Source organism: Haemaphysalis longicornis, unplaced genomic scaffold (assembly GCF_048455015.1).
Source record: "Haemaphysalis longicornis isolate Haplotype H1 unplaced genomic scaffold, Haemaphysalis longicornis Haplotype H1 scaffold_5, whole genome shotgun sequence".
Taxonomy (NCBI): Eukaryota; Metazoa; Arthropoda; class Arachnida; order Ixodida; family Ixodidae; genus Haemaphysalis; species Haemaphysalis longicornis.
Window position 1 is genome coordinate 46,622,726 of NW_027526385.1, and position 24,382 is coordinate 46,647,107.

The following is a 24,382-nucleotide window of genomic DNA, read 5'->3' on the forward strand; positions in this document are numbered from 1 at the left end:
GCCAGTGTCGTCTGAGACAACCCCAAGCCCCGTAGTGCTGTGCAGCTAAACCAAGCATGCTGTGCGCAGTACGAACAGCAGAACGCATCAGTACTTCTGTGTTTACATGTGCTTTCGTAACTTCCACTGTTTGTCCCATCATTCTTATTGCTTTGTAAAGAATGTGCCCTAAATTTAAGCGCAAATGGCTCGTTCGTCTAGTTTGTAAGCTCTACCTATTTTACGTCTGCTTCTGCCAGCCTCCGCCAATCGCAGAGCTTAGCTCATGTGGCATCATAGGTTCTGTTGCGGGAAATGAGCTGGTGGGTCGCATGACCATTCCCGTTTTTCCTAATTATGTAGCTTATTTGAGCGAAGTTTACGTTAAAAGTGGTGTCAGTATGATTCTAACGAGACAATCTTTTGAATGAACCAAACTTGTGTTTTCTCTTCATGGCTCCTTTAATAAGCACAGCGAGAGAGAGAGAGAACAGGACTTTATTTCATTTGTCCGGCGCGCAGGTGCGGATCAGGCCACGCAGGGCTTCACCGCACCCTGTCTGTGTAACCTGTCCGGTTACGTGGACCTCGGGTGTGAGCCTGTGGTCGAAACGTGGTGTAGAGACTCCAGACTTCAGTTTGCGCTAGTAATCCCGCAATGTTTACAAATCACTTGAGTGTCCCTTTAACAAGAACTCATAAAAATAGAATTGCGACAAAGAAAAAAAAACGAATGTAATACAGCAGTTTCGGGTGATTTTATTGAACATCTCAAACAACACCCAGTGTCTCCACGTAGCTGTATCAAATTTATCCGGTTGTTTTTGTCTCTCCTCCCCCTCCTTTATCTTTTCTTTGTGGACGTGCTCTCTACAGCATACCAATGAATGAGGCACACTGCTGTTGCGTGAAATAACTCTTCTCACGTGTCTGAGGCGATATTTGCGGGCTGCCATTAAAGCCAACCCGTCATCGACACTGCACCGATGCTCTCACTCCCGGAGTCCGAATCCGGAGAGTCTCCACGCTTGCCTCCGCATACCATCACGCCCCACCAGCCCGCACCCCTCGCGCGATCTCTTGGACGACGACGACCCACGTCCTTGCGGCCGATGGAATGTGTAATGTGAGTGGAATGTGAAGAGTGTAAGCGGAGAGAGCTGGCGGTGAGGGGCGCCGAGGTGCTCTTCACACCGTCCACTTCCTATTCGTTCTTAGCTACCAGATTCGACTCGAAACCACTACACACGTTCGCGTCCTCGTCATCACCCTAGCGGGGTCGTTCTAATACCGTTGCGGGATATCGTCTTCCACTACTCCATTTACTTTAGTCCTTTCAGCATCTAAAATACTCTAGCCTTTATCTGGCACACACCTCCTTGGCCAATCCCCGACGTGGGTATGTTGCCATTCCCTCAGGCAACCGACCAACCCAGCGACTCACGAGCCGCGAGAGCTGCCAGAACGCGCCACGCTCATCGCCATCGTCGTTCTGAGCGTGCACTCGAGCGCAGAGCAGGAACGCTGTCCCGCCTGACAACCCTACGCAAGGCCTACTGAGTTACCTGAGGACCACGAATTCCCGGAGCCATGGGGCGCGGTAAGAGACCGTCCACCGCGATTCCTCAGCACCCCGCTGAGCCGGAGGGAAGCTCGTCGCCGCCGATACCTGAGATAATTCATTGCCCTGGCGAGGCTTATCTCAGAGCTGGGAAGATTGCAAGCGGGGCGGGCCATTAGCGCCATTTAAAGATGATAGTGGGCCAATAGGGGCACGCTAGCTGCGCGCCACTTGCCGACGTCGGCAGCTTTTGGAAACCTGGGGCGGTATTCTCGTGTTTTGTCCGTTTTGTGTCGGTTTCATCAGTGTACGTTTTGAGCAAGCCCTTATTGAGCGGCCGCTTCTCGGAGCAGACTAATTTTCGTCGCCTTGATGGTTTGCTGGCGGAGCAATAAACACACAAAAGATAGCCGTTTAAAATGTGTTTACAAGAACAGTTGCGCGAAAGTCAATCCAAAGCCCACCTACAACTGGAAGTACGTCACAATAAAACGGACGCAAAACGGACAAACACGGGAATACCGCCCCTGTTTTCGCCGAGAACAGCGCGTTTTCCTTGCCGCAGAGCACGGCCGGGCTGGAGCGGCACGCCGCCGCTCTAGCCTGGCCATGCGCAGAGCGAATAAAACCGAGACCCATTTCCGCCGTTCGGCGGAGTGCAAAGACCAATGAGGGATGACGGTTGCGATGACGTGTAGTGACGAATCGCGCCTGAGGACTTGCGCCAATGGGGAGACGCGCTGCACATGGCGGGAGCTTCGAAGAGCTCGGGGCAGCAGGCTGGCACCGTTGCAGATGTTTAGACTTGCCACCGCGGTATATATTTTTGATGGACGCTTTCACAAGCGGTGCGAATCACGTTTTATAGTGCGCTTTTGACCAGATTATAAGGTCTTTTCTCGCATGAGCAACTCATTTGCGCCTCGTGCTGCATTTGAACGAGCGGTTAGAAGCGATCGCTGGAGGTGCCTGCACCACTTCACGCCTATACTCGGTTACAACTCAAGAACGGCACCACCTCATGTAGTGTATCACTCCGCCAAAGCGCCGGACCCGTGACGTCAGTTCGCGCGCGTTTTGAAAGGGGTTTGGTATGAATGCGTGATATCGTCTGCCTTGTCTCACGCAGTTAAACGCTCATTAAAAAGGTATTACGTCGTGTAAACATATAATTTGCATAGGGTGTAGTCTTGCAGAAATGGTGTTTATCGGTTCAAACGCCTCAGCCTTCAAAGCAATGCTATATACATTTCTGTCCAGTAACTATTGACCTTTTGCAATTCCGCTTTTTTTATCAGCACCTCACGCTCTGTCAAACCATATCAGGTGGTGTGTGATAAACGCTGTTTGCGTGTTTTATAACGTTCGAGCTCTTGTAGACTAATTTCTGATAAGCTGTGGCCCGTTTAGGAAACAAGCTGATATTTTAAATCTTCAGTGCTGTTATTCTGTCGGGTGTAATCTATGTGTCGTAAGTCAACTTGTTTTCCCTTTTTTTTCTTTGTATGTATACTTAAACGTTCTGCTTTACTATGCTTCGTACTTATGTCAGTGTTATTTATTTATTGCGGTTTCCGTTGCCTGCCAGGCGCTGCCGCTCAAGCCCAATGCGGCTTTGGCAGACCTGCCTCCTTGTATTTTTTTCAGTATTTTGCGCAATAAAGCATTATTATTATTATTATAATCAACCAAACGGCCAGGTTTGTCAAACACACGCTGCCGGGCTTTCAATTATTAACCCTATAACCTCAACAGCGCCACAGTCAACGCTTTATCCCTAACCTAATCCCTGGTGGGTACGTACCAACCACTTCGAAGGCAATACCACCACCATCATCATCATCAAGTTGAACAAATTCGACAGCAATAGTCACGCCACCAAGCTCGCCAATCAGAGCGTTGGGAGTGGCTGGCCCCGATTGGCTGCGGACGCGCGCGTCGAATGTGAAAAGCATACCCCACCTTGTCCCGTCAGTCATTCTGGCCGTTGCTCTCGCGCCGTAAGCTGTCTCCTGGTCGGGCTCGTCACTGCCAGTCTTTGTGGTCTTCCTTCGGTGTGAAGCTCCCGCGGCCGGTTCCAGCATGCGAGAGATCGTCCACATCCAGGCCGGCCAGTGCGGCAACCAAATAGGAGCCAAGGTAAGACAGCTTTATTTCGTGCCGCAATTTGGGAAGTCTGCGCAAGGCGGCACTGCTAGGCCTAACCGAACGCGAAACCAGCCGCCGTGGCCACGACCTTTTCGCAGCCATCAGCTGCAATTTCTCGCGCCTTAGTTCAATGCGTGTTCTTCTTTTTGCACGATCGCCTGTAATCAGGCGCGCATTTACGCTGATTTTTCTTGTCACACGTTCCGAGTAGGGGACGATGTAGTTAGCCACGCCCGTTAACGATGCCGGAGCGATGACCCCAATGGGATAGTTGCCAGCAAAGCCGTCTCGCGGCCGGGTCAGGGGCGAAGTTTTGCTGCGGGCTTTGCGCGTTTGGTAACGCGCAGCTTTTTTATTCTAATTGCTGCCCTCCCGGTTATTTCATGCGTGCTGGCTTTTCCGCTGTAAATCCCAGTGGTTTTCACGCCCAAGCCGACGTTTGTGAGCCGTTCGAATTGTCTCAACTCCAGGGGTTTATGCAGAATTTCGATTTGGGGGGGGGGGGGGGGGTGTTTGTGGTTGTGGAATCTTTTTTTTTTTTTTTTTTGGGGGGGGGGGTGTCGAAGTCTTTCTGGGGGCGTGTTAGTAGGGGGGGTGTATAAATCCCTGCCCAACTCGGCCGTGCCTTCGTTGACCTTTCTCAGCGTGTCGAGGCAGCTTGCTATCCGTGTTTGCTTCTACAGAAATGCTTGTCTTATTTTCCATGCTCATTGCCGCTTCCCGCATTTCGTATCGTCTCGCGAGAGAGCTTCGGTTTGCTGTGTGCCATTCTCTTACCGCACACAACTTAACACGCTCAGCTACTGGGCTTCGCTACTCGGCTTGGCTTGGTACCTATAAACGGCTCGCTGTATAGGGATTCGTTAAAGCGGATTGGCGTTTTCCGGGTTCGCGTTTTTTTTTTTTTTGTCTTCGGCCACTGCGGCTGCGCCGCGTTTATTACCATTTTTTTTACCACTTCTGTGATAGTGTTCGACGGCACCCCTCCGTGCACGAGTGCACGCAGCATTGAGGCTGCCGTTCGCGGCGGGTAATAGTTTTATTCATTGACTGTGTGGCAGTGCTAGTAAGATCGTTCACGTCGAATTTAGGGATGTTTTATTAACTGCGAAGTGCGCCGACGGCTCCTTATTGTGCCAATAATGACCATACCGTCTGCGGTCTTTCAACAGTGATTTTCTTTGGTGAGCCGAAATTTCAAGTGCCCGTTTCTTTAAGATAAACCGGTCTTTTTTTTCAATTTTTGAAACTCATATTTTGTTCTTAGCTTGTTTTCTGCGCTCAAGCCGTATTTTTTTCTCCCGCTGTTTAACTGGACTTTTTTCGGCATTTTGCTTGTTAATTTTACTTTACTTTCACTTATATCCGAGATTGTTGACTCCTTTCATGCACAATGTGCCTGTTGCCCGAACTTACGGAAATCACAATGTTTATTATTCTTTTTCTTTGCAAACTGTATCTAAGTAAATATTTTTGCGGAAAAATGCCCTTCTCGGCGTTGGTACCCACCTCGGTGCTGGTCACAAGCGGTTTTATTTTCTGCGTGCAGCTAGCGTGCTTCCCTCGACGTTTGTAGCGTAATTTATTTTGAACCAATTAAGCAGACAGGTTGCGAACCTCTTGCGCGTGCGCTATTTAAAATCTGCCTTTGCACGACTACAGGAAACGGCATACCGCGTTGAAAGAATCTTGCGCGCGCGCAGGTTTCTGGCTCCCACGTGATTATTCGAGAAATTTATTGTTGGGGCTCTTTCGATTCGGCGTACCTAAATTTCGCTTGAGTAGACGTGGATGCAATTTGACTGGTGCACTATATGCGCCGTCACCATGCACGGGCTTCCCGTGAGCAATGTCTCGTCATTCACGAGCATTCAATTTCTTGTTAGTTTGGGCTAGTTGGTAGCGGTAGCGCCAACAAAACGACAAGGACAAATGGGGGCGACGGGCACACGCGCTAACTTCCAACTGAGTTTATTGAAAAAATGCGTAAATTTAAAAACACTTATCAAAAGAAACAGATAGGAAAGAACAGAAAAAAAACAGCTCATGACAAAATTTGCTTCTTTGCTTCTTTTGACAAGTGTTTTTAAATTCACGCATTTTTTTCAATAAACTCAGTTGGAAGTTAGCGCTTGTGCCCGTCGCCCCCCTTTGTACTTGTCGTTTTGTTGGCGCTACACGAAGTCATGCATTTAATTTCGCCTGTCTGCACATGCAAGCAGCGCCTCTGGGGCCCGGTTCCTTGCAAGGGCTCGGATAAACAGGTTTCGCAACTCGCACGTGTGCACCGCCGTGGTGGCTCATGGGGCGAATTTCCCCTGCGAGTTCGCTGTTTCGGCGCCGCCCGTGCAGCGAAAAGATTTCATTTTTTCTATTTTCACTGCTGCGACATATTTCCAAATGCTAAGCGGCGTTCACAACAGAAGTTCGACTCTTCCAAACATTTGGAAATTCGTCACAGCAACGAGAATAGATCGTTTTGGTGCACGAGCGGCGCCGCAGCTGCGAATTCGCAAGCGAAATTCGCCCCATGTAGAACGGGCTTAAGGCGTTGTGCAGGTGAGCCCAAGGACGCAAGCTCGATTCCCGGCTGTGGCGGCCGCTCCTCTGATAAGGGCGAAAAGCGAAAACTGCCGTTTGTCCTTGATTTAGACGCACGGTAAAGATGCCGAAGTGGTCAAAGTGAATCCGGAGCCCTCCACTACCGTGCGCATTATCGCCTGTCTATAGCGTCGGCGCGTTAAGCCCCATAATCAATCAAGCAAGCTCGGACGTGTGGTTGCGAGCTGTCCCTTGTCAGACTTTCTATATTATCGCTGCTCTTGCTGTTTTTTTTCGGGTTGGTGCTTGGTGATCTTGACTGTTCAGGCATGTTTACTGCACATTAAACCTGGATATAATGAAGTCGAAAAAATTCGCAATTTTTCGTTACATGCAGGTGTTGAATTAAGGCTCGCGTGAATGAAGTGGAAATGAAACAAATGCTAGACATAAGGGATGGTGACTCACCGCTCAAGGATTTATTTCATGGTGAAAAACGGCTTTATTTGCGCCTGCTGTTTTCCCCCGAGCTTGGGCACAACACAGCACTCCAAAGACGCTAGGTCACTTAACCCCGCATTTACAGGCTTAACTTAAGTACCACTTTTGACACTTTTCGGTGCCTTAACGCGTTTCAAGGACCAAACTGATGCTGAAAAGCCGTCTTTTCGCGAACCTGATGCTGTTTTCCGCACTCAAAATTTCTCGCACTTGAGACGGCCGCAAGGCTGGCTCCACTGAACTCCGCCATGGACCGGCGTAGCGGCAGAAAACAGCAAGGAACACACAAGACAGACACTATAGCCGAGATATTGTACCAGGCGGCGACGTTCTTCTTTCTCGCCTGTGGAGCCGGCACTTGAAATTGCGAGCTTGTCTTGAATTTTTCGTTTTGTGGCAGAACACACAAATGGCAGTTTAGACACGCGACTACACGCCGACAGACAGGCCTAGCACCCAACCGATATCGCACTTCTTCATTTCTCCAGCCATTTTTTACAGAAAAAGTGGCAAAAAACATGGCTCCGCGGCGTAACGAATTCGTTACACCAAAGTTAACCGTCGCGACGCCTTCGTTACATAGAGGTCGCGAACACGTGGGTTTCAATGGAGTTGGCAATGGAGAATTGAAAACTTCACCCGCCGCGGGGGCTGGCGTTGCGCTGCTGAGCACGAGGTCGCGGGTTCGATACCCGGCCGCGGCGGCCGCTTTTCTGATGGAGGCGAAAAGCAAAAACGCCCGTGTGTACGAGATTTCGGCGCACGTTAAAGATCCCCAGGTGGTCAAAATTAATCCGGAGCCCTCCACTACGGCGCGCCTCATCGCCTGCGTTGCGTCGGCGCGTTAAACCCTAAAATCAATCAAATCAATCAATCATTGAAAAACTTCGTTAAATCCAGGAATTCGTTACATCCAGGTTTACCTGTAGCTGAGCACCCTTGAAACCATCGTTGCCTGTATTCCTAGCGCATGTACAGTCTTTGTCAAAATTTTGTGGGCCACGGTGACCCTGGCCGGAGCAGGCGTGCGGTCGAGCAGGGGCGCTGCGCTTGCGACTGTCGGCTGGTTACGCGGCTAAAGAGGGCGAGGGGAACTATCGCTTTTCCTTTCGTAGTAGGGCTGGCGCGATAAGTGCAGCGGGGCCGGCTTCCCAGAGCAGGCGCACTTCGCTTCAGCGCAGGCACTTTGCGCAGCACTTGTTGCTCGGGCACACTGCAAAAGCAAGAGCAGAAGTTCCCCTCGCTCCCTTTAGCCACGCAACCAGCCGACAGCAGCAAGCGCAGCGCCCCTGCTTGGCAGCGCTCCGGCCACGGTCGCCGTGGCCCACAAAATTTTGACAAAGACTGTAAATCGCCCCCCACGTATCCTCAGGTGGCGCAGGGAAATAACAAGGATCTCAGCTGTACAGCTCAGTGATCACCACAGCTGCTGACAGGTATACCGTTAGCCGGTTTACGTTACCGTCTAGCGTGCGCGCGGGAGGCGTCTGCGCATGCGCGAGGATTTCTCGCGAAGGGTAACTTACCGTCACAGGCGTTACCGTTGACGGCGAGCTTCCTGAGCACACGACTTATACCCTCACGTCTTGATTACAGCAAAGGCGGTGAGCTCGGCGCTGGATGCTTTGTACAGCCGATAAAACTATTCCTAGTTGATGTTTATCGCGTTTTTCTTGCTCAATAATGCACAGGAGCACGACAAACGATTACATTTCTCAGACGAGCGAGCAAAATGACCGTCCCTACTCGTGCCAAGCCTCGCCTGCCTTAAATAGTTGATCGGTTTCTAAGCTCGCAAAGTGCTTTTGAACGATGAACTTTATTGGCATCATGTTCAGAATACACAATGCCGGGTGCTGGAAGAAAAAAGCTATCTCAAGGACAGCTTGACGGAGCTGGGGGTACAGCAGTGTTCCACAGTACATATGCCGCGTAGAAATATGCGCCCCCAAATTTGGCCTGGGCTAGGTAGTGCAGGTTGTGTAATTACAACAAATTTTACTCACTACTTGCCGAAAGCGGGCGTAAATTTCAGCGTATACCTTCTAATTCTACTCAGTAAATGTCTCTCTATAGGTGATAGCTACAGTATTATAAAAACTAGTGTTAGTGAACGCCTCATCCGAAACGTGAAACATTCAAAGCAAATTGAGCAACAAAATTGTGCGTGATTAGCTTTGATATCAATTTAAGAGATGTCGCTTCCTACACCATGGCGGCCGGAATACACAAACCCGTAAACGGTGTGCTAAAACGTGGCGTACCGTTTTCAGGGGTAAACGAAAACTTCGGCTTCGGGTAACACCCAAAGAGGTAACGCAAATATGTAAACGATCTGATAACTCTAGTTTATCTTATCTTTGTTACCGTGTCAGCGTGCCGTTTCCGTTGTACTGAGACCCGACTGCGCATGCGCGGGCAAGGCTAGGCGGGCCCCCCCTCAGCGGAACGAATGCGTGGAAGAGGCCATGGCGAGGCGGGCCGCCCTTCGCCGGAACTAAGTCACCCTACCGTAACGAATTCCCGCATGTCCAGTCGGCTCCCGGTACTCTGGAAACGGGTACTGTAACACTAACTCTGTGTCGCGGCTGGTGAAGCCATTCCATTTTACCAGCTATACCAGATCGTGCAGAGGTTACAAAAGTTGAGAATAGTTGAAAGTTGTTTGGTTACGCATTACTTCCTTGACGCATTTCAGAATTCTGGGCTGTTTTTTGTCGCGTAAGTGCACCTTTTCACTATTCAGCCCTCCCCTAATAATCTGTGGAACTGCACCACCTTCGCATTTCTGTAGTGCACTTAAACCTCTTCCCCCACCGCTTTCTTTGTCTGCAGTTCTGGGAGGTTATTTCCGACGAGCACGGCATCGACTACACTGGGAGCTACCACGGAGACTCGGAGCTTCAGCTCGAGCGCATCAACGTCTACTACAATGAGGCCTCTGGTAAAGGTTCATGTGTAATATCCTCATGGGCAGCGTATATGGCGGGATAACCGCCGCTGCTCCCCGATGTTGACAGATAAAAATTGCGTAATAATATCCTGGGTATTAATGTATTGCCCAGCATACTCGAATCTACTGTCCTTCTGCTAAGGGCTGAATGCCCTGACCAGATCTATTTATCACGTATTTTGAATACTGAGTTTTGAGCTGACCGCGCCTCTGTTGCCTTGTTTCAGGAGGCAAATACGTGCCTCGGGCCATCCTGGTGGACTTGGAGCCCGGCACCATGAACTCCGTCCGGTCTGGACCGTATGGACAGCTCTACAGACCCGACAACTTCGTCTTCGGCGAGTACTGCCCTCATTACCCTCGCTGTCATTACTGGTCGGATGGGCTAAATCAATTACTACCTACTAAAAGATGCCAGCTACCATCGCCCCCCATAACGAGAGCAGTAAAATACCTATAGGAAGGGCGTCAGAGAAGGAGACACAATCTCTCCAATGTTATTCGCAGCATGTTTACAAGACGTATTCAGAACTTGGATTCGGAACAGGTGGGAGTAAGGGTTAATGGAGAATTCCTCAGTAACCTCAGATTTGCTGATGACGTTGCCTTGCTAAGTAACTCGGGGGAAAAATTGCAAAGCAGGCGTTCCGCACTGGACAAACAGAGAACCGTGGGACTGAAAGGAAACTCTTTGAGATAGGTGGCGAGGCAATGGAAGGGGTAAGCGAATATATCTACTTGTGCCTAGTTGTGACCCCGGATCCCAACCATTAGGCAGAGATTAGAAGGATAAGAATGGGGTACAGTGCTTTCGGCAGGCATTCTCAGATATTGAATGGCAGCCTACCATTGTCCCTGAAAGAGAAAGTATGACAGCTGCATGGGCGACTCGGCGAGCATTGGAGCGGAAGATGATAGGTGTACCATTAAGGGACAAGAGAGCGGAGTGGGTCAGGGAACATTCGCGCGTTAAGGTCATATTAGTCGAAATTAAGAAAGGGGTGCGGGTAGGACATGTAATGTGAAGGCAAGATAACCGTTGGTCATTAAAGGTCATTAAGTGGATCCCTAGAGGAGGCAAGCGTGGCAGGAGGCGGCAGAACGTTAGATAGGCAGATGAGATCACGAAGTTTGCGGGGATGGATAGGTCGCAGTTAGCACAGAACCGGGAAAATTGGAGATATATGGGAGAGGCCTTTGCCCTGCAGATGATGATGATGAAATGTCGGCGATTATCAGCCTGAATTTCCAAGTTTTGCCTTGCCTAAGCCCTTGTACTTCCCCACTCTCCGGTTTCACATCTCACTCGGTTGTTTGTTATATCTTGTGATGGTACGCCTTTGTTTCGAACGGTGTTCTTTATTGACCAGGCAGCCACTATCGGCCTTTCGGTGCTTCACAAACGTTGTCCTCTCTCTAGGTCCCTCATGTGTTATTGTTGCGTCCCATTTGAAGAGCCTACTCATCCTGGCCTTGCAGGTCAGAGTGGTGCCGGCAACAACTGGGCCAAGGGCCACTACACCGAGGGAGCAGAGCTGGTGGACTCTGTGCTCGACCGAGTGCGGAGAGAGGCCGAGGCGTGCGACTGCCTGCAGGGCTTCCAGCTCACCCACTCCCTCGGAGGAGGTACCGGCTCGGGCATGGGCACCCTGCTCATCTCGAAGATCCGGGAAGAGTACCCGGACAGGATCATGAACAGCTTCAGCGTTGTCCCCTCTCCCAAGGTCTCAGACACGATCGTGGAGCCCTACAACGCCACCCTGTCGGTGCACCAGCTGGTCGAGAACACCGATGAGACCTTCTGCATCGACAATGAGGCCCTCTACGACATCTGCTCCCGCACGCTGAAGCTGACCACGCCCACTTACGGTGACCTGAACCATCTCGTCTCTGCCACCATGTCGGGTGTCACTACCTGCCTCCGGTAGGTCCCCCTGTAGATGCTTCGGTTAAGTCCTTCCTTTTAAAGCAAAGCTTTCTACCTTTACCAGCCAATGGTTTCTTCGTGGCGTGCGCGACAAGAAACTCCCAACGCGGATCGGGAGGGGCAGGGCGCTTTTCGCTCGCGGAGCAGTGTAGATGGCACGGCGAATGGTTATCCCTCGTTCCCCGCGCGCAGGTTCCGGCACAAACCTGCGGGCGCGTCGGTGAGACGACAACCAAGCCCTAGCTTTTACACCCCGGGCAGGCGCTTCTTTTACACCTAATCACGGCGTTCTCGAGATGTCCCATTCACATACTGCTGCACATACCGCGGCATCACCCACCCAACATTACCGCCTCCTTCACAGACAACTTCCCCCTCCTCACCCCTCCCTCACAGCCGAGGCTGCCCACATGTGGCGTCTTCTTCAGACGCACTCCTTTCCCCACCGCAATCTATTAGTGCATACGTACCCTCACCTCTTTTCCTCTCCCAACTGTCCCTTGTGAGACGCGCCGTACACGCTCTAGCACTCACTCTGCGAATGTGCACGTGACCCTTCCCCCCCCCTCCGCCCTCCCCCACCCTCTTAAAACAGGCTCTGAGGTGCTCGGACCGCGACCGCTAAGAACTGGTCACCGGTCGGGCCCTAGACGTCGCGGCGGCACTCTAGGCCACTGCCACTCCACCGCCCTAAAACCAGTTTCACATAGAGTGGATTCTGTCTCTGTCTCTCTCTGTGTCTCTCTCTCTCGGCGGGACGGCTTTGTCGTCTGCTTCAGCGATTGCTGTTTTGGGCCCGTTTTGGCGCAGCTTCCCGTCATTGCGCGCTTCCTACGCACGGCTTGATTAACTTGTTCAACAGCACCTCCTGGGTAACCCGTCGGGATTAAGTTGTTGTACAGCAAAGATGCGTTAACAATTGGTTTGCAGCGCGGAAAAACAAAATGTAGAGACCACATGCAGAGCTAGCCGCTAGAGAAACGCTACCTTTTGCGCACTAAGACCAATTTGGTTGTATTTTAGCAGGTATTAAAGGGCAAAAGGAGCAACCGGTTCCGATAAATAGAGATTATAAAAGTTCCCTAAGCTTTCTCGCAATTTGAAAACTTGCAAAACTAGTTCAAATCGGTATAAATGCGAATCGCTAAGCTCACGTGTCGAATTTTTTCGATGTCTGCGCTTGTGTCGCGCGGTGGTGTAGCCCCGAACTAGCACATCAGGATGGCTAGCTTCTGTTGTCTCACCCTTCCGAAGACGCTTCTCTCCGTTTCATTTGTGCCGACGCACGGCCGCTACTGCGTTCGGGACGCCGCCCCCGCGAATTGCGGGTAACGGCTGAGAGAATCTGATTTCACTCTTCGTAGAGCCACGTGTGTTAAAGTGACGCCGCATTGGCAATTGGTGTGGGTGTCGTTTACAGCTTCGCTTTCTAACTCCCATCACAGCGTGGATTGGAGCCATTTTTTTTTATTTCAATCTTCGCATCTCGCGCTTTGCCTTCTTCCCTTTAACGCACGCAGGTTCCCTGGACAACTCAACGCCGACCTGCGCAAGCTGGCCGTGAACATGGTCCCCTTCCCGCGGCTCCATTTCTTCATGCCCGGCTTCGCTCCACTGACTGCCAGGGGTGCACAGCAGTACCGGGCTCTGTCTGTTCCCGAGCTCACTCAGCAGATGTTTGATGCCAAGAACATGATGGCGGCGTGCGACCCTCGACACGGCCGGTACCTCACCGTGGCCGCCATCTTCCGTGGCCGCATGTCCATGCGGGAGGTGGACGAACAAATGCTCAATGTCCAGAACAAAAACCCCTCGTACTTCGTGGAGTGGATCCCGAACAACGTCAAGACAGCTGTCTGCGACATTCCACCTCGTGGCCTGAAGATGTCGGGTACCTTCATTGGCAACAGCACTGCCATTCAAGAGCTCTTCAAGCGCATCTCGGAGCAGTTCACTGGTACGTCCTGGGTTGCTTTGAATGGCCTCCGAACTTGACGTGGCTATGTGGTGTATGAAACTTAGACAAGTAGGCATGTTTGCCGTTATGAAATTTTACCCAGCGTTTGTGTACACTGTTTAGCATAACTGGTTTGTATAAAGCCTGTAAGGCGAGCATTCTCAAAGTTGATGTAATAGTTAAAATGTCTGCTATAAGTTATATGCTACTGATCCACGCGTATTTAGTTCTCCAGGCATGCTTTGGAACTACGCTTTCCACCAATGCTACTCTGAATTTCTGTGGTTTTACGAGCGGAAGATACAAGGTGCTCGAGGCGCTATTAATGGGCCCGGAATAATTTCTACCACGTGGGGATTCAATTGCGGTATTGGTGTAGCCTTTAGATTTCACTCTGGTTCCTCTTCATAGGAGAGACTTCTCTTGAGTGTGCACTCAGTCCTTGATTGTCTGGTATCCGTCTCGCCTCTTTTCCGTGTTCTCTGCGCAGCCATGTTCCGCCGCAGGGCCTTCCTCCACTGGTACACCGGAGAGGGCATGGACGAGATGGAGTTCACAGAGGCCGAGTCCAACATGAATGACCTGGTCTCCGAGTACCAGCAGTACCAGGAGGCGACGGCCGATGAGGAAGGAGAGTTCGAAGATGTGCCGGAGCAGGACGTCAACGCCTGAACGCCTCCGCGTTCCACTTTGTTTTGACCCGTGTGTTTCCTTTGTTTACTTTTTTTTCGCTTCCTTGTTCTACTTTCGTGCGTGCTTTATTTAAACCCGTGTGTTTCCTTTTACTTTTTCTCTTGTTCTCCTTCCGGGCCTCATTTTTTTGGTATTTCCTGTCTTTTGTGTCCTCTTTTGCCTTTTTCTCCGCCTACACTTTACCTTCGAGGAAATAAATTTTGTTCCGCCACTTCATCCTAATGTCAGTATTTATGACCATTAAACATCCTTAGCTGTCAACTGCAATAGCCTAGTTTTCAGGGGGTAAACCCTTACCTGTGTAGGTAGCTGCTTCGGTTTTACCGACACCACCTGATTTCAAAGCACCCCTTGCCTCATACGTCGCATCCAGAAGCTCCCCCAGGAGCATTTAAGGAAAAAAAAGCTAACTTCGCTGCTTTTCGACCAATCGGCTTGAAGTTTTGGAGGTTATGTAAAATAAAGGCCTACTAACCGTGCGAAGAATTTCATACAGAAATTTGTTCTTAAAAATAAAAATCTTAAGTTAAAATTTTTTCTCTGCCTAAGGTGCATTTTTCAGAAATGTTTTAGCAGGTAAATCGCTGAAACATTTTTGTGTTAATTACCTCAGGCTTTCCTCCGAGCCAAAATACTAACCGTTGATTTTTTTAAAAAATGCACCCAGCACTAACAAAAACTTTATGATTTTTTAGAGAAAGATGAATAAAATAACATGCTTATTCTGGTTCAGAATGTGTTGCAGCATTGATACGGAACTCGCAAAAAAAAAAACTGTTTCGGAAACCCAAATAGACGAAGAGAAGATGTCAAATTGTCGCATCTCGCGCGGATTCTGAGAAAAGCGAGCCAATGCTACTAGCACGGTGTACTCCAGGCCTAAAAGATCGCTCTATGTCGAAAAAGAAACCAGTTACGCGCGCGCAAACAGCATCATAGGCGACCGACCTGATGTAAACAAACGTTTCGCAATGCATGCGCAATGCTTTTTCAACCAACGCACCGCCATCGCGGCATACAGTGAACTGCAGAAAGATTCCAGTAACGATGCGCTAATTATAAAAATAAACGTTATCGTGCACGCTTTCAAGCAAAAAAATACCATTGTGCGTCACACAAATTCTTGTGGTGACTGTGGGGCCACATGGGGCGTGTTTGCCACCATTTTTAAATGACTTCTGCTGCGCATCTGAGGATGCCACTTTGTGGGGACGTTCCCAAAGAGTGTTAGAATAGTTCGGCACTATAATAAAAAAATCCAATTTTTAGTCCCTTTTGATATCATACCCGATGCCCTTAAAGAGACGGGTGGCCACGAGGCTGGTGGCGACTTCAGCACCAAATTCAACCAAGAGTGGTTGGATAGCCAGGCCTGAGCTGCCCACTGCTTGTGATGGGGGGCGGGGGGGATCCTGGGAGCATTCCCACAGGCAGCGTTTGAGCGGTGCGTACGTACCCCCAACGGGGCATTGAGAGCGAAATTGTACCTTTTGCGCTGCGCTCAAAACTCTTTTGCGTGTTTCCCGCTCGTGATATAGACATTGGGAATAAAAAAAAATCAAGACGAACGAATAATTTCACGATTAACTGTGGCAGGATGGATGTGCGTCATGGCAAAAAGGACTATTGCGTGAGCCTCACGATTTGAACCACTCCAATTTTTTGTTAGCAGTTGCGTCAAGGCAGGTAGAGAGAGAGAGAGAGAGAGAGAGAGAGAGAGAGAGAGAGAGCAAACTTTATTCGGCAGCTCAAGTCCGACCCGCAGAGTTGAGTCCTCCGACGGTGGCGGCATTGGCGGAGGTTGACCAAGAATTTCAATGTGGGCAGCCAACAGGGACCACGGGGCGGCCAGCGGCCCAGCTAGACCACGAGCAGGGAATATCACCGGAGAAAGGGTTGGTAGAAAGAAATGTGGGAAACGAGGTGGCCCGTACACAGCGCCAATGTGTTCATTGTCCGGATAGCCACCGCATACCTGGTAGTGAGGTCGGCCTGGTGATTTCCGTTTGTAGTGGAGGGGAAGGGGAAGGACAAAGTCTGCGCCTGTCTGATGTATGTGGCGTGTCTTCGTGACATGAACTCAGATGGGAAGGGAAGTAACATTCTTGCTGTACGGATGCTGCCGAGATGTTCGCGGCGCCTTTTATGTTGCATCGCTCTATCCTCTTTTGGATTGCATTCTTCAGGCCACGGCTGAGGGCTGGCCTGGAAATAAGCGCCGGGGGCCAGAGCGTGAGCTCGTTCATTACCTTCTATGCCTTGGTGGTCACGAGGAAAACGTGCAGGTGCAAATGAGCTTGCATGTATGCTGCCAGGTTGGTGTGGACAGGGGGTGGAATGTCATTCGTGGCGAAGCGTCGTAGGGCTCCCTGGCTGTCCGCACGGACTGCAATGTGGTTGGTCCGATGCGGATGAAGCATAAAGGCTTCTGCGATGGCTTGAGTCTCTGAAGCCGTGACCAGGGGGGCTCGCCTTCGTGAGCGTTGTGCAGACAAGCGCCAAGCTTGTCGGAGCTGTTTTAGACCAACTCGAAGCTCGTTCATTCGATCTTTTCGCGAACCTGAAATGGACTTTGGAAGCTTCTTTAAAGGAAAACCCAATGTCCATTTTCATGGGAGGCCTTGTTTGACTGTAAACACGAGAGAGACCGGGGAACCATCTGAATCCTTTCTTTAATGGCTGCCAGAATTCCGATCGCGCGCTCGCGCCACGAGGAGCAGATCTTCTTGCTCTTCGTCTTCAGTGTTCATGATGGTGATATTTTACAGAGTCCCGCCCGCCGGAAGTGCGCTTGAAGGATCAGTGGCGCGCTTATTTGAAACCGTCCTCGAGCGGGTAAACGTGCTTGGTAGACCACCGTATAAGCTCCTTGTTGCTTCTCCGCAGAAGACACGCCCTTGTCACACCGTCACGTCCTGTGTACGTCTTCTCTATTCTACACATTTCCCAGAATGTCCTCGGGCCGGTTCCTCCCAGAAGAACGTCGCCTTCCTCCAACGCTTTACTGGCCGTTGCTTTTGTACGCGCTGTCGCTCCGATTTCTTTGAGATATTCTCGATGCCATCTTGCCCACCAAGTCAGCACGATCCGACACCTACTTCTCCAGGCCTCTTCGATATTCCCGATGATGAGACGTTGTGAATCGTTAAGTTGCTGTCTCCCTCCGATGATGTCCGCAGGGGTTATTGGCATAGGCTCGCCGTACACGTAGGTCAACGGTCGGTTATTTAAAGCTCCTTCCACTTCTGTTATGACGGTTCGCAGCTCTTCTACTGTAATAGTCATCCTCGCTATGATTTTCCTCAGGGAGGTTTTAAGGCTGAGTATAAGACGCTCATAAAACCTTCCCCACCACGGTGCGCCCTCCGCTATCAGCTTCCACTTGATATAACGTGAGCTGCAGTAATCATCCAAGTTCTCTCGTTGAATGGTGCCCAGTACATCATTGATGTATTTCGCCGCCGCCTTGAAGGTTTTCGCATTATCTGAATACACTATTGCTGGCATTCCTCGCCGCGCTGTGAATCTGCGGAATGCTTGCAAGAAGTTGAGTGTTGGCATGTTGTTGACCACTTCCAGATGAACTGCTCTTGAGACAGCGCAGGTGAAAATCACGACATACTGTTTCAGGCACTGGCCCTTGTCGGCTGCGTAGAGCGGTCCTGTAAAGTCTACTCCGCTGACTTGAAATGGCATGGCTTGCGTGACTCGGTCCGCTGGTAAGGGAGGTGTCACTTGGCTCAGTGGTCTTGCATTGTGTCTTTTACAAATGATGCATTTGTTTATTACTCGTTTGACCGTCTGACGGCCTTGCAAGATCCAAAATCGTGTTCGCAGCTGAGCAAGCGTTGCTTGAACTCCACCATGCATCGTCAGACGGTGAACTTGATTCACAAGCAACTCCGTGAAATGTCCTTGCTTCGGTAACACGATGACGTGATTGTTTATCGCATTGCTAAATTGAACGCGTCCTTTTTGCCGTATAATCCCCTCATCGTCAATAAATACGTCTTGTCCTTGTATTTGAAACACATTTTTTCCTTTTTGGTGCGAATGGCTGTGCCCTGTAAATGCTTCTTGACCTTTCTTAATCCAGTAATTTTCCGCTGAGGTTATTTCTTGCGTTCCCAATGGGCCCTTCCAATGTTCTTTTTTAAGGTTCTTGACGAATCTAAATACCCAAGCAGTTGTTCTCAGAAGGCGATTGTATGATCCATAGTTCTCGATGTTCAGTATCGATGATGGCGGTCTCTCTGTTCCGTCTGTGCACTTGTTGCATTCGATCCTCTGTTCTTCAATCATTAACTGGTCGTCTCCTCCGCAGTTTTTGTAGCGATCCATTTCTTGTGACGCTAGCCAACTGGGCCCGCGCCACCATAGTTGTGACTCAATCAAGGCACGTGCTTTGATTCCTCGCGTTAGTAGGTCTGCTGGGTTATCTTCTTCTTGTACAAATGACCAGCTCCCCGCTTTCGTTTTCGCCCGTATTTCTGCGACTCTATTCTCTACGAATGCTTCTCTCTTGCTGCTTCCGTTGATCCAGTGCAACACTATCATAGAGTCAGTCCAAAAGTGACTGCTTCCCAGGTTTCCCACGTAGTGTTTTTGTACGTAATCTCCTAATCTTGCGGCTAGCACTGCTGCCATCAATTCCAATCGAGCCAACGTGAGTTCTTTGATCGGAGCCACACGACTTTTCGCCACCATTAATGTTGCCGTCGTTGTTCCATTGCTGTTTGATGTCACGAGGTACGCTGCTGCTCCATATGCTAGTGGGCTTGCGTCGGCAAAGACGTGCAGCGTTGAGTCTTGTATCAGACCTTGATTTTCAGCATAGCACCTGGGCACTTGTAGATGTTTCATCGCTAATGCCTCTTCAATTAAAACTCTCCACCTTTTGTCTTCTTCAGCAGGTAAAGGATCATCCCATGTTGTGTCCAGTTTCCATAGGCTCTGGAAACCTATTTTCGCTCGTATGGTGAATGGCGACAATAGTCCAAGTGAATCAAATATTTTAATTAGCAGTTGCCTGCAGCACTGTTCTTTTAGTCAGTGGGAGCATTGTTAGGTCTGACACCCATTTCTCCACTGGAAAGCACAGAACGTCCTCGTGGTGTTTCCATATCATTCCTAACAACTTCGTTCGGCCGCTAGACCGAAGCTCCTTGTGCGCACCCTCGCCCTTTTCGGTCGCGTCGAACACTTCATTTCCTCGCTTGTCGTTTGACGTCCATTTTCTCACGTTCATCGAGGCTCTGTCGAACACCATTTTCGTCTCGTTGTACAGTTTGATGGCTTCATCGACTGTGTCCGCTCCGAGCATCACGTCGTCGACGTAAATTGCCCTCTGTAGTCTTTTTGTTGTTTCTGGAAATTCAGAAGTCATTTCTTTTAGATGGTGCTTAATTGTGGCTGCCAGTAGAAATGTGCTCGGTGTAGTGCCGAATGTCACTCTTGTCATCCTCCACGCCTGAATTTCGTCAGTTAGTCTTCCCTGGTCGTCGTGTTTCCACCACAGAAACCGCAAAGAGTCTCGGTCTTCCTTGTGGATGCTGATTTGCAAAAATGCCTTTTCCACGTCTCCGATCAGTGCAATCTTTTCTTTTCTGAAGTTTATAAGCATGGACAGTATGTCCTCGTTAAAGTTCGGAACGGCTTCTAAATTGTCATTTAGCGATCTGTTTTCCATCGTGCTTGACGACGCGTCGAAAACGACTCTGACTTTCGTGGTTGCTCGGTCCTCTCGTATGACTGCGTGGTGGGGCATATAGTAGCAAAGGGTATTTGGTTTTAAGTGCGAATGCACTTTATAAGCGACCCCAAACCATCCACCGGCGGCGGCGGCGGCGGCGTCCGCAGTGCTCCTCTATATTTAAAAAAGAAACAGCATCCGGCGCCAGGTTTCGATCCGAGGACTTTGCGGCCGCAGCGCGACGCTCTACCGACCAAGCCACAGACGCGACGCTGATATCAGTGTTAGTGACGCGCCTTATATCTTTAACGCATTCAAACTACGTCGTCAGAGGCGTGCGTTGGCGACTCAGCGGCGTTATAGCGGCTTGATAACTGCGTGGTGTACACGTGATACTACAAACCCGATGGAAGAGATGGAAGAGAAGGCGGCGAGGCGGTGGGCTGCGGGGGCCGAGCGCAAGCGCCGCAAGCGGGCCGACAACCGTGCATTCGCACTTTCACATTCTCCCCCTCGGGGAAATGCGGGGGAATTTTTTTCTGCTCCTTCCTGCACCTCTTCCGCTACCCCAGAGGTGAAATATTCTGAGATTGCCTCGTCATACCTTCTGAGAGCACCACTCTTCTTCAGCGTCGTTGTTAATTGCCGTAGCCTTTTCACTGCGATTTCTCTGTTCGTGTCCAGGTTTACGTTCTCTTTCCATGGCAGACCTACTGCGTAGCGGCCATTTTCCATCGTTATTTTCTCCTCGAACCCTTCTAACACCTTATCTTCGTTACTTGGTGGACCATATTCCATTGTGATGCCGATTGACTCCAAATTCCAGAATTTCTGCAATTCGTCCTGTATTCCTTTATCAGTAGCTTCGACATGAAGTACCATGAATGTCTGGTCTTTTGTCACTTTCAGTTTGTTTTGACAGTATGGTCCTTGCACTACCCATCCGAGCGTTGTTTCCGCAGCCATTAATTTGTCACCTATTCGTTTTATCTTTCCTGTGAAGAATTCCCAATAAAAATCTGAGCCAATTAGCAAATCTATCGACTTTTGCGTTCTTGTTTTATTGGTGTCGTCGGCAATTGCCAAATCTAGTTTCTTCATCTCTTCGCTGATGTCTTTGCTGGGTGCTGGCAGACAATTACGGGATATCACGTCTACTTTCAGTGCTTCGATTGTGATGGTCGAGCTCTTGGTTTCCAGCCCTACTGTTACTTGCACCACATCCATGGTCTTCACCGTTTCATTACCGCCGAACGAGCCAATCGTCAACTTTTCTTGTTTGATGATCTTTGCACCAATTGCTTCTGCTAATCCGGCTGCGATGAATGACCTTTGGCTGCCGCTGTCAAGTAAGATTCGTGCGTAGTCGCCCGAGGAGTCTCCTTCAATCCAAGCTACCGCAGTTTGAAGCAGTACGCACTGCCTTTCCTGCCGTTCAATGGCATGCATGGTGCAGGCCGTCGATTCTTGTGGCTGGACCATCGCGGCATGTTGTTCTGCTTTCTTTTCTCGTTTTGTCCTTCACATTGATGTCGCGTGCCTTCCTTTACACTGTTTGCATCGCACGCTGGCTCTGCAGACACGCGCAGTGTGATTTGGCCGCGTGCACCTGAAACATGCCCGGTTAGCTGTTAGTGCTGCCTTTTTCTCTTCCATTTGCATATTGCGCCGACAATCCTCAGTCGTGTGGTTGTTCTGTTTGCAAAATACGCACACTCTTTCGGATGAGCTGTAAAAATTTGTTGTCGTTCGAAACTGTCTCGTGCTTTCTTTTGACTGTTTTTGAGAGACCGTTGTTTGCTCCTTTTCTGTCTCCTCTCGTAAGTTTACTTGATGCCGAAGGAATTCAAGCAACCGGGTTAGTTCTTCTGCGCTTTTTTTTCCTGTTGACTCGTTTTGCTGTCTTTCTTCCCTGTTCCGTGTGTTCTGCGACAACTCCTTCAACTTGAACTCTACTGACAGTTCTGCTGGAATAGCCCTCTTCAACACTGGCATTAGCATTGGTGCATAGCACTCGGGTTTTACATCTAGGGATTCAAGGGCGAGCATGTTCACTTGTACCGCCTGGACCAGCCGTCGAAGATCTTCAATATCCTTTATTGATTTCACTTTTCGAATGTTTAGCAGCTCGTTCATGTGAATATCCACCGATTTGTCGTGTCTTCCATAAGCTTCCAATAGCAATTGGACTGCATGATCGTAGTTCTTTTCCGCGCAAAACTGTAAGCCTTCTATTTCAGCAGCTGCCTTTCCGTCTAATGACGCCATCAAATAGTTGAACTTCTGAGCTTTGCTCATGTTAGGCCTGTCGTGAACTGATGACTTGTATTGTGTCCAAAATCTGTTCCACTCAAGCATATTCCCGTCGAATTTTATAAGCTCTAGCTTTGGCAATTTGACCAACTCCCATTCATCTGTCCTTGCGCTGCACTGTGGGATTGGTGCTATCGGCGGGCTATTTATGTTGCTTGGGATGGACTCCACAATGCTCATTTCAAGCTTCGAGAGTATAGCCAATATTTTCATGTCGTATTCAAGGATTCTTTCAAATTCACTGTCCGCCACTTCGTCTGTTAAATATTGCTCCATTTGGTTATTTGCTTCTTTAAGTCGCGCTTCCATTCCCTTGATCTGTGCTTGCGTGGAGCATAACGTTGTCCTTTCGGCTCTCTCTGCTATCTGCTGTTCGGCTGCGTTGATTAGCTGCGTAATTTGCGCGCGTATCGCCCTCCTCTTCTTTGTTACTATCTCTTTGCTCATCTTGGAAGAGGGTTGTCGGAAGTCCTCTTACGTTTCAGTCAGCTCGGCGGATCCCGTTGATTCCGCGGGGGTCTCCTCGTTGTCTGGACCAGGTCGATCAGCTGCTCCGGCGCCTCCGTCTTCTACGCTGCTCCAAGGCAGGCTGCTTGCTTTCGTGGCGTGGAGGTAGAAATCCTGGTCACGGCACCACTTGTAAACACGAGAGAGACCGGGGAACCATCGGAATCCTTTCTTTAATGGCTGCCAGAATTCCGATCGCGCGCTCGCGCCACGAGGAGCAGATCTTCTTGCTCTTCGTCTTCAGTGTTCATGATGGTGATATTTTACATTTGACAAAAATAAATCTTTCTGAGCTGAGCGGCGATCCCGAATCCGAAGATATTTGTGCCACCATTGCCGTACATGAGCAGCCCCCACCATCGCAGGGCCGTCTCCACACCGCGTTCAAAACTTGTGGGTCCCATATAGGCGGAGAGTTTTCATTTTCCCAGGGTGGGCTCAGCCCCCCTTGACTGGCAGCCAATGATGATGATGACGATAAAATGTACCTATCATCATGCACATACATACATACATACATACATACATACATACATACATACATACATACGTGCATGCATACATACATACATACATACATACATACATACATACATACATACATACATACATACATACATACATACATACATACATACATACGTGCATGCATACATACATACGTGCATACATACATACATACATACATACATACATACATACATACATACATACATACATACTGTAAGGCCCTTGAGCAACGGGTGAACCGAGACGTTTATTCGGCGATCCAGTCGGTTCCCAACACCGTACCGAGAGCGATGATGATGATGCACGAGCGAAGAGGATTGGGTATTGTTAATGAGGATGATAATGTTACTGCGAGGAGGCAATGCAGGAGATTGCCCAGATTGTACGAACAGTCCCTGGGAGTGTCGATGCTGTGCCGACGCGACATACGCGCTCACAATACATACATGCTTCTAGTGCGTTTCTAGTGCGCTTGTCTTTTCATGGAAAGAATTCGAAGGAATAAATGTAAAATATGTAAATATGCCGTCCACGTCTGCGCCACTTCGATGATGCATTAAACATTCAGGCCCAATAACAAGTGACACGGTAGAGGCACCTCTAAAGAAATGTCAACTGGAAGCACTGATAATGACACTTGGGGGAGTAGAGGGGGGAAAGGGATCAGCATCGCCCGAGGTGGGGGGCAGAGCCCCCTCCGGGAAACACTAAAGGGGGCTCGCTTCACCCCCGTAGCCTCCGCCTATGGTTTATAGCATCAACATGGAATTGGCTTTTCTCGTGGCGTTGCATCCTCTCAGCACCCTTCTTCCACTTCTGGAAGCCCGTCGTCAAAAACGAGAGAGCTCGTGTGCTACTTCCTACTTCCGCGAGTGTCTCACGGCACTCGTGGAAGAAAGCTGCTGCACGCGCTTAAAGTCATAAGAAAGCCACGCAAACCTTTCAGACCACTCGTGGTGACACGAGCGAGCATCTTTGTTCTTCTGAATTAAATTTGAAGATTTTCTTCGGCACAGCCCGCAAACGCAGCGTATTTCCATCAGAGTATTGGCTGCGGCTTTGTGTGGAGGAGGAGGAGGAAAAACTTTATCCAACTGAAG

General features: G+C 49.7%; 2 protein-coding genes across 2 annotated transcripts in view; both read left to right on the top strand.

The window, feature by feature from the left end:
* LOC144138186 (tRNA (guanine-N(7)-)-methyltransferase non-catalytic subunit WDR4-like) overlaps positions 1-1,584 on the top strand; it is a 74,382-nt gene extending 72,798 nt beyond the window's left edge. The window contains exon 10 of the mRNA XM_077670355.1: positions 1,399-1,584. Coding sequence (XP_077526481.1) covers positions 1,399-1,475 — 77 coding nt within the window. The 3' untranslated portion in view covers positions 1,476-1,584. The remainder of the gene's footprint in view (positions 1-1,398) is intronic.
* Positions 1,585-3,501: 1,917 nt separating this feature from the next.
* On the top strand, positions 3,502-14,476 carry LOC144138187 (tubulin beta-4B chain-like). The gene is made up of 6 exons (XM_077670356.1): positions 3,502-3,679; positions 9,566-9,674; positions 9,911-10,021; positions 11,163-11,607; positions 13,131-13,567; positions 14,058-14,476. The coding sequence occupies exons 1-6, from the start codon at positions 3,623-3,625 to the stop codon at positions 14,237-14,239; spliced, it is 1,341 nt and encodes a 446-aa protein (XP_077526482.1). The 5' UTR covers positions 3,502-3,622; the 3' UTR covers positions 14,240-14,476.
* The last annotated feature ends 9,906 nt before the right edge of the window (positions 14,477-24,382 follow it).

Excerpts from the sequence above, each read along its gene's own strand:
- LOC144138187 (XM_077670356.1), top strand. The coding sequence starts at position 3,623 with ATGCGAGAGATCGTCCACATCCAGGCCGGCCAGTGCGGCAACCAAATA. Across the intron at positions 3,680-9,565 it reads GCAACCAAATAGGAGCCAAG|TTCTGGGAGGTTATTTCCGA; the intron begins GTAAGACAGCTT and ends CTTTGTCTGCAG. Across the intron at positions 10,022-11,162 it reads ACCCGACAACTTCGTCTTCG|GTCAGAGTGGTGCCGGCAAC; the intron begins GCGAGTACTGCC and ends CTGGCCTTGCAG.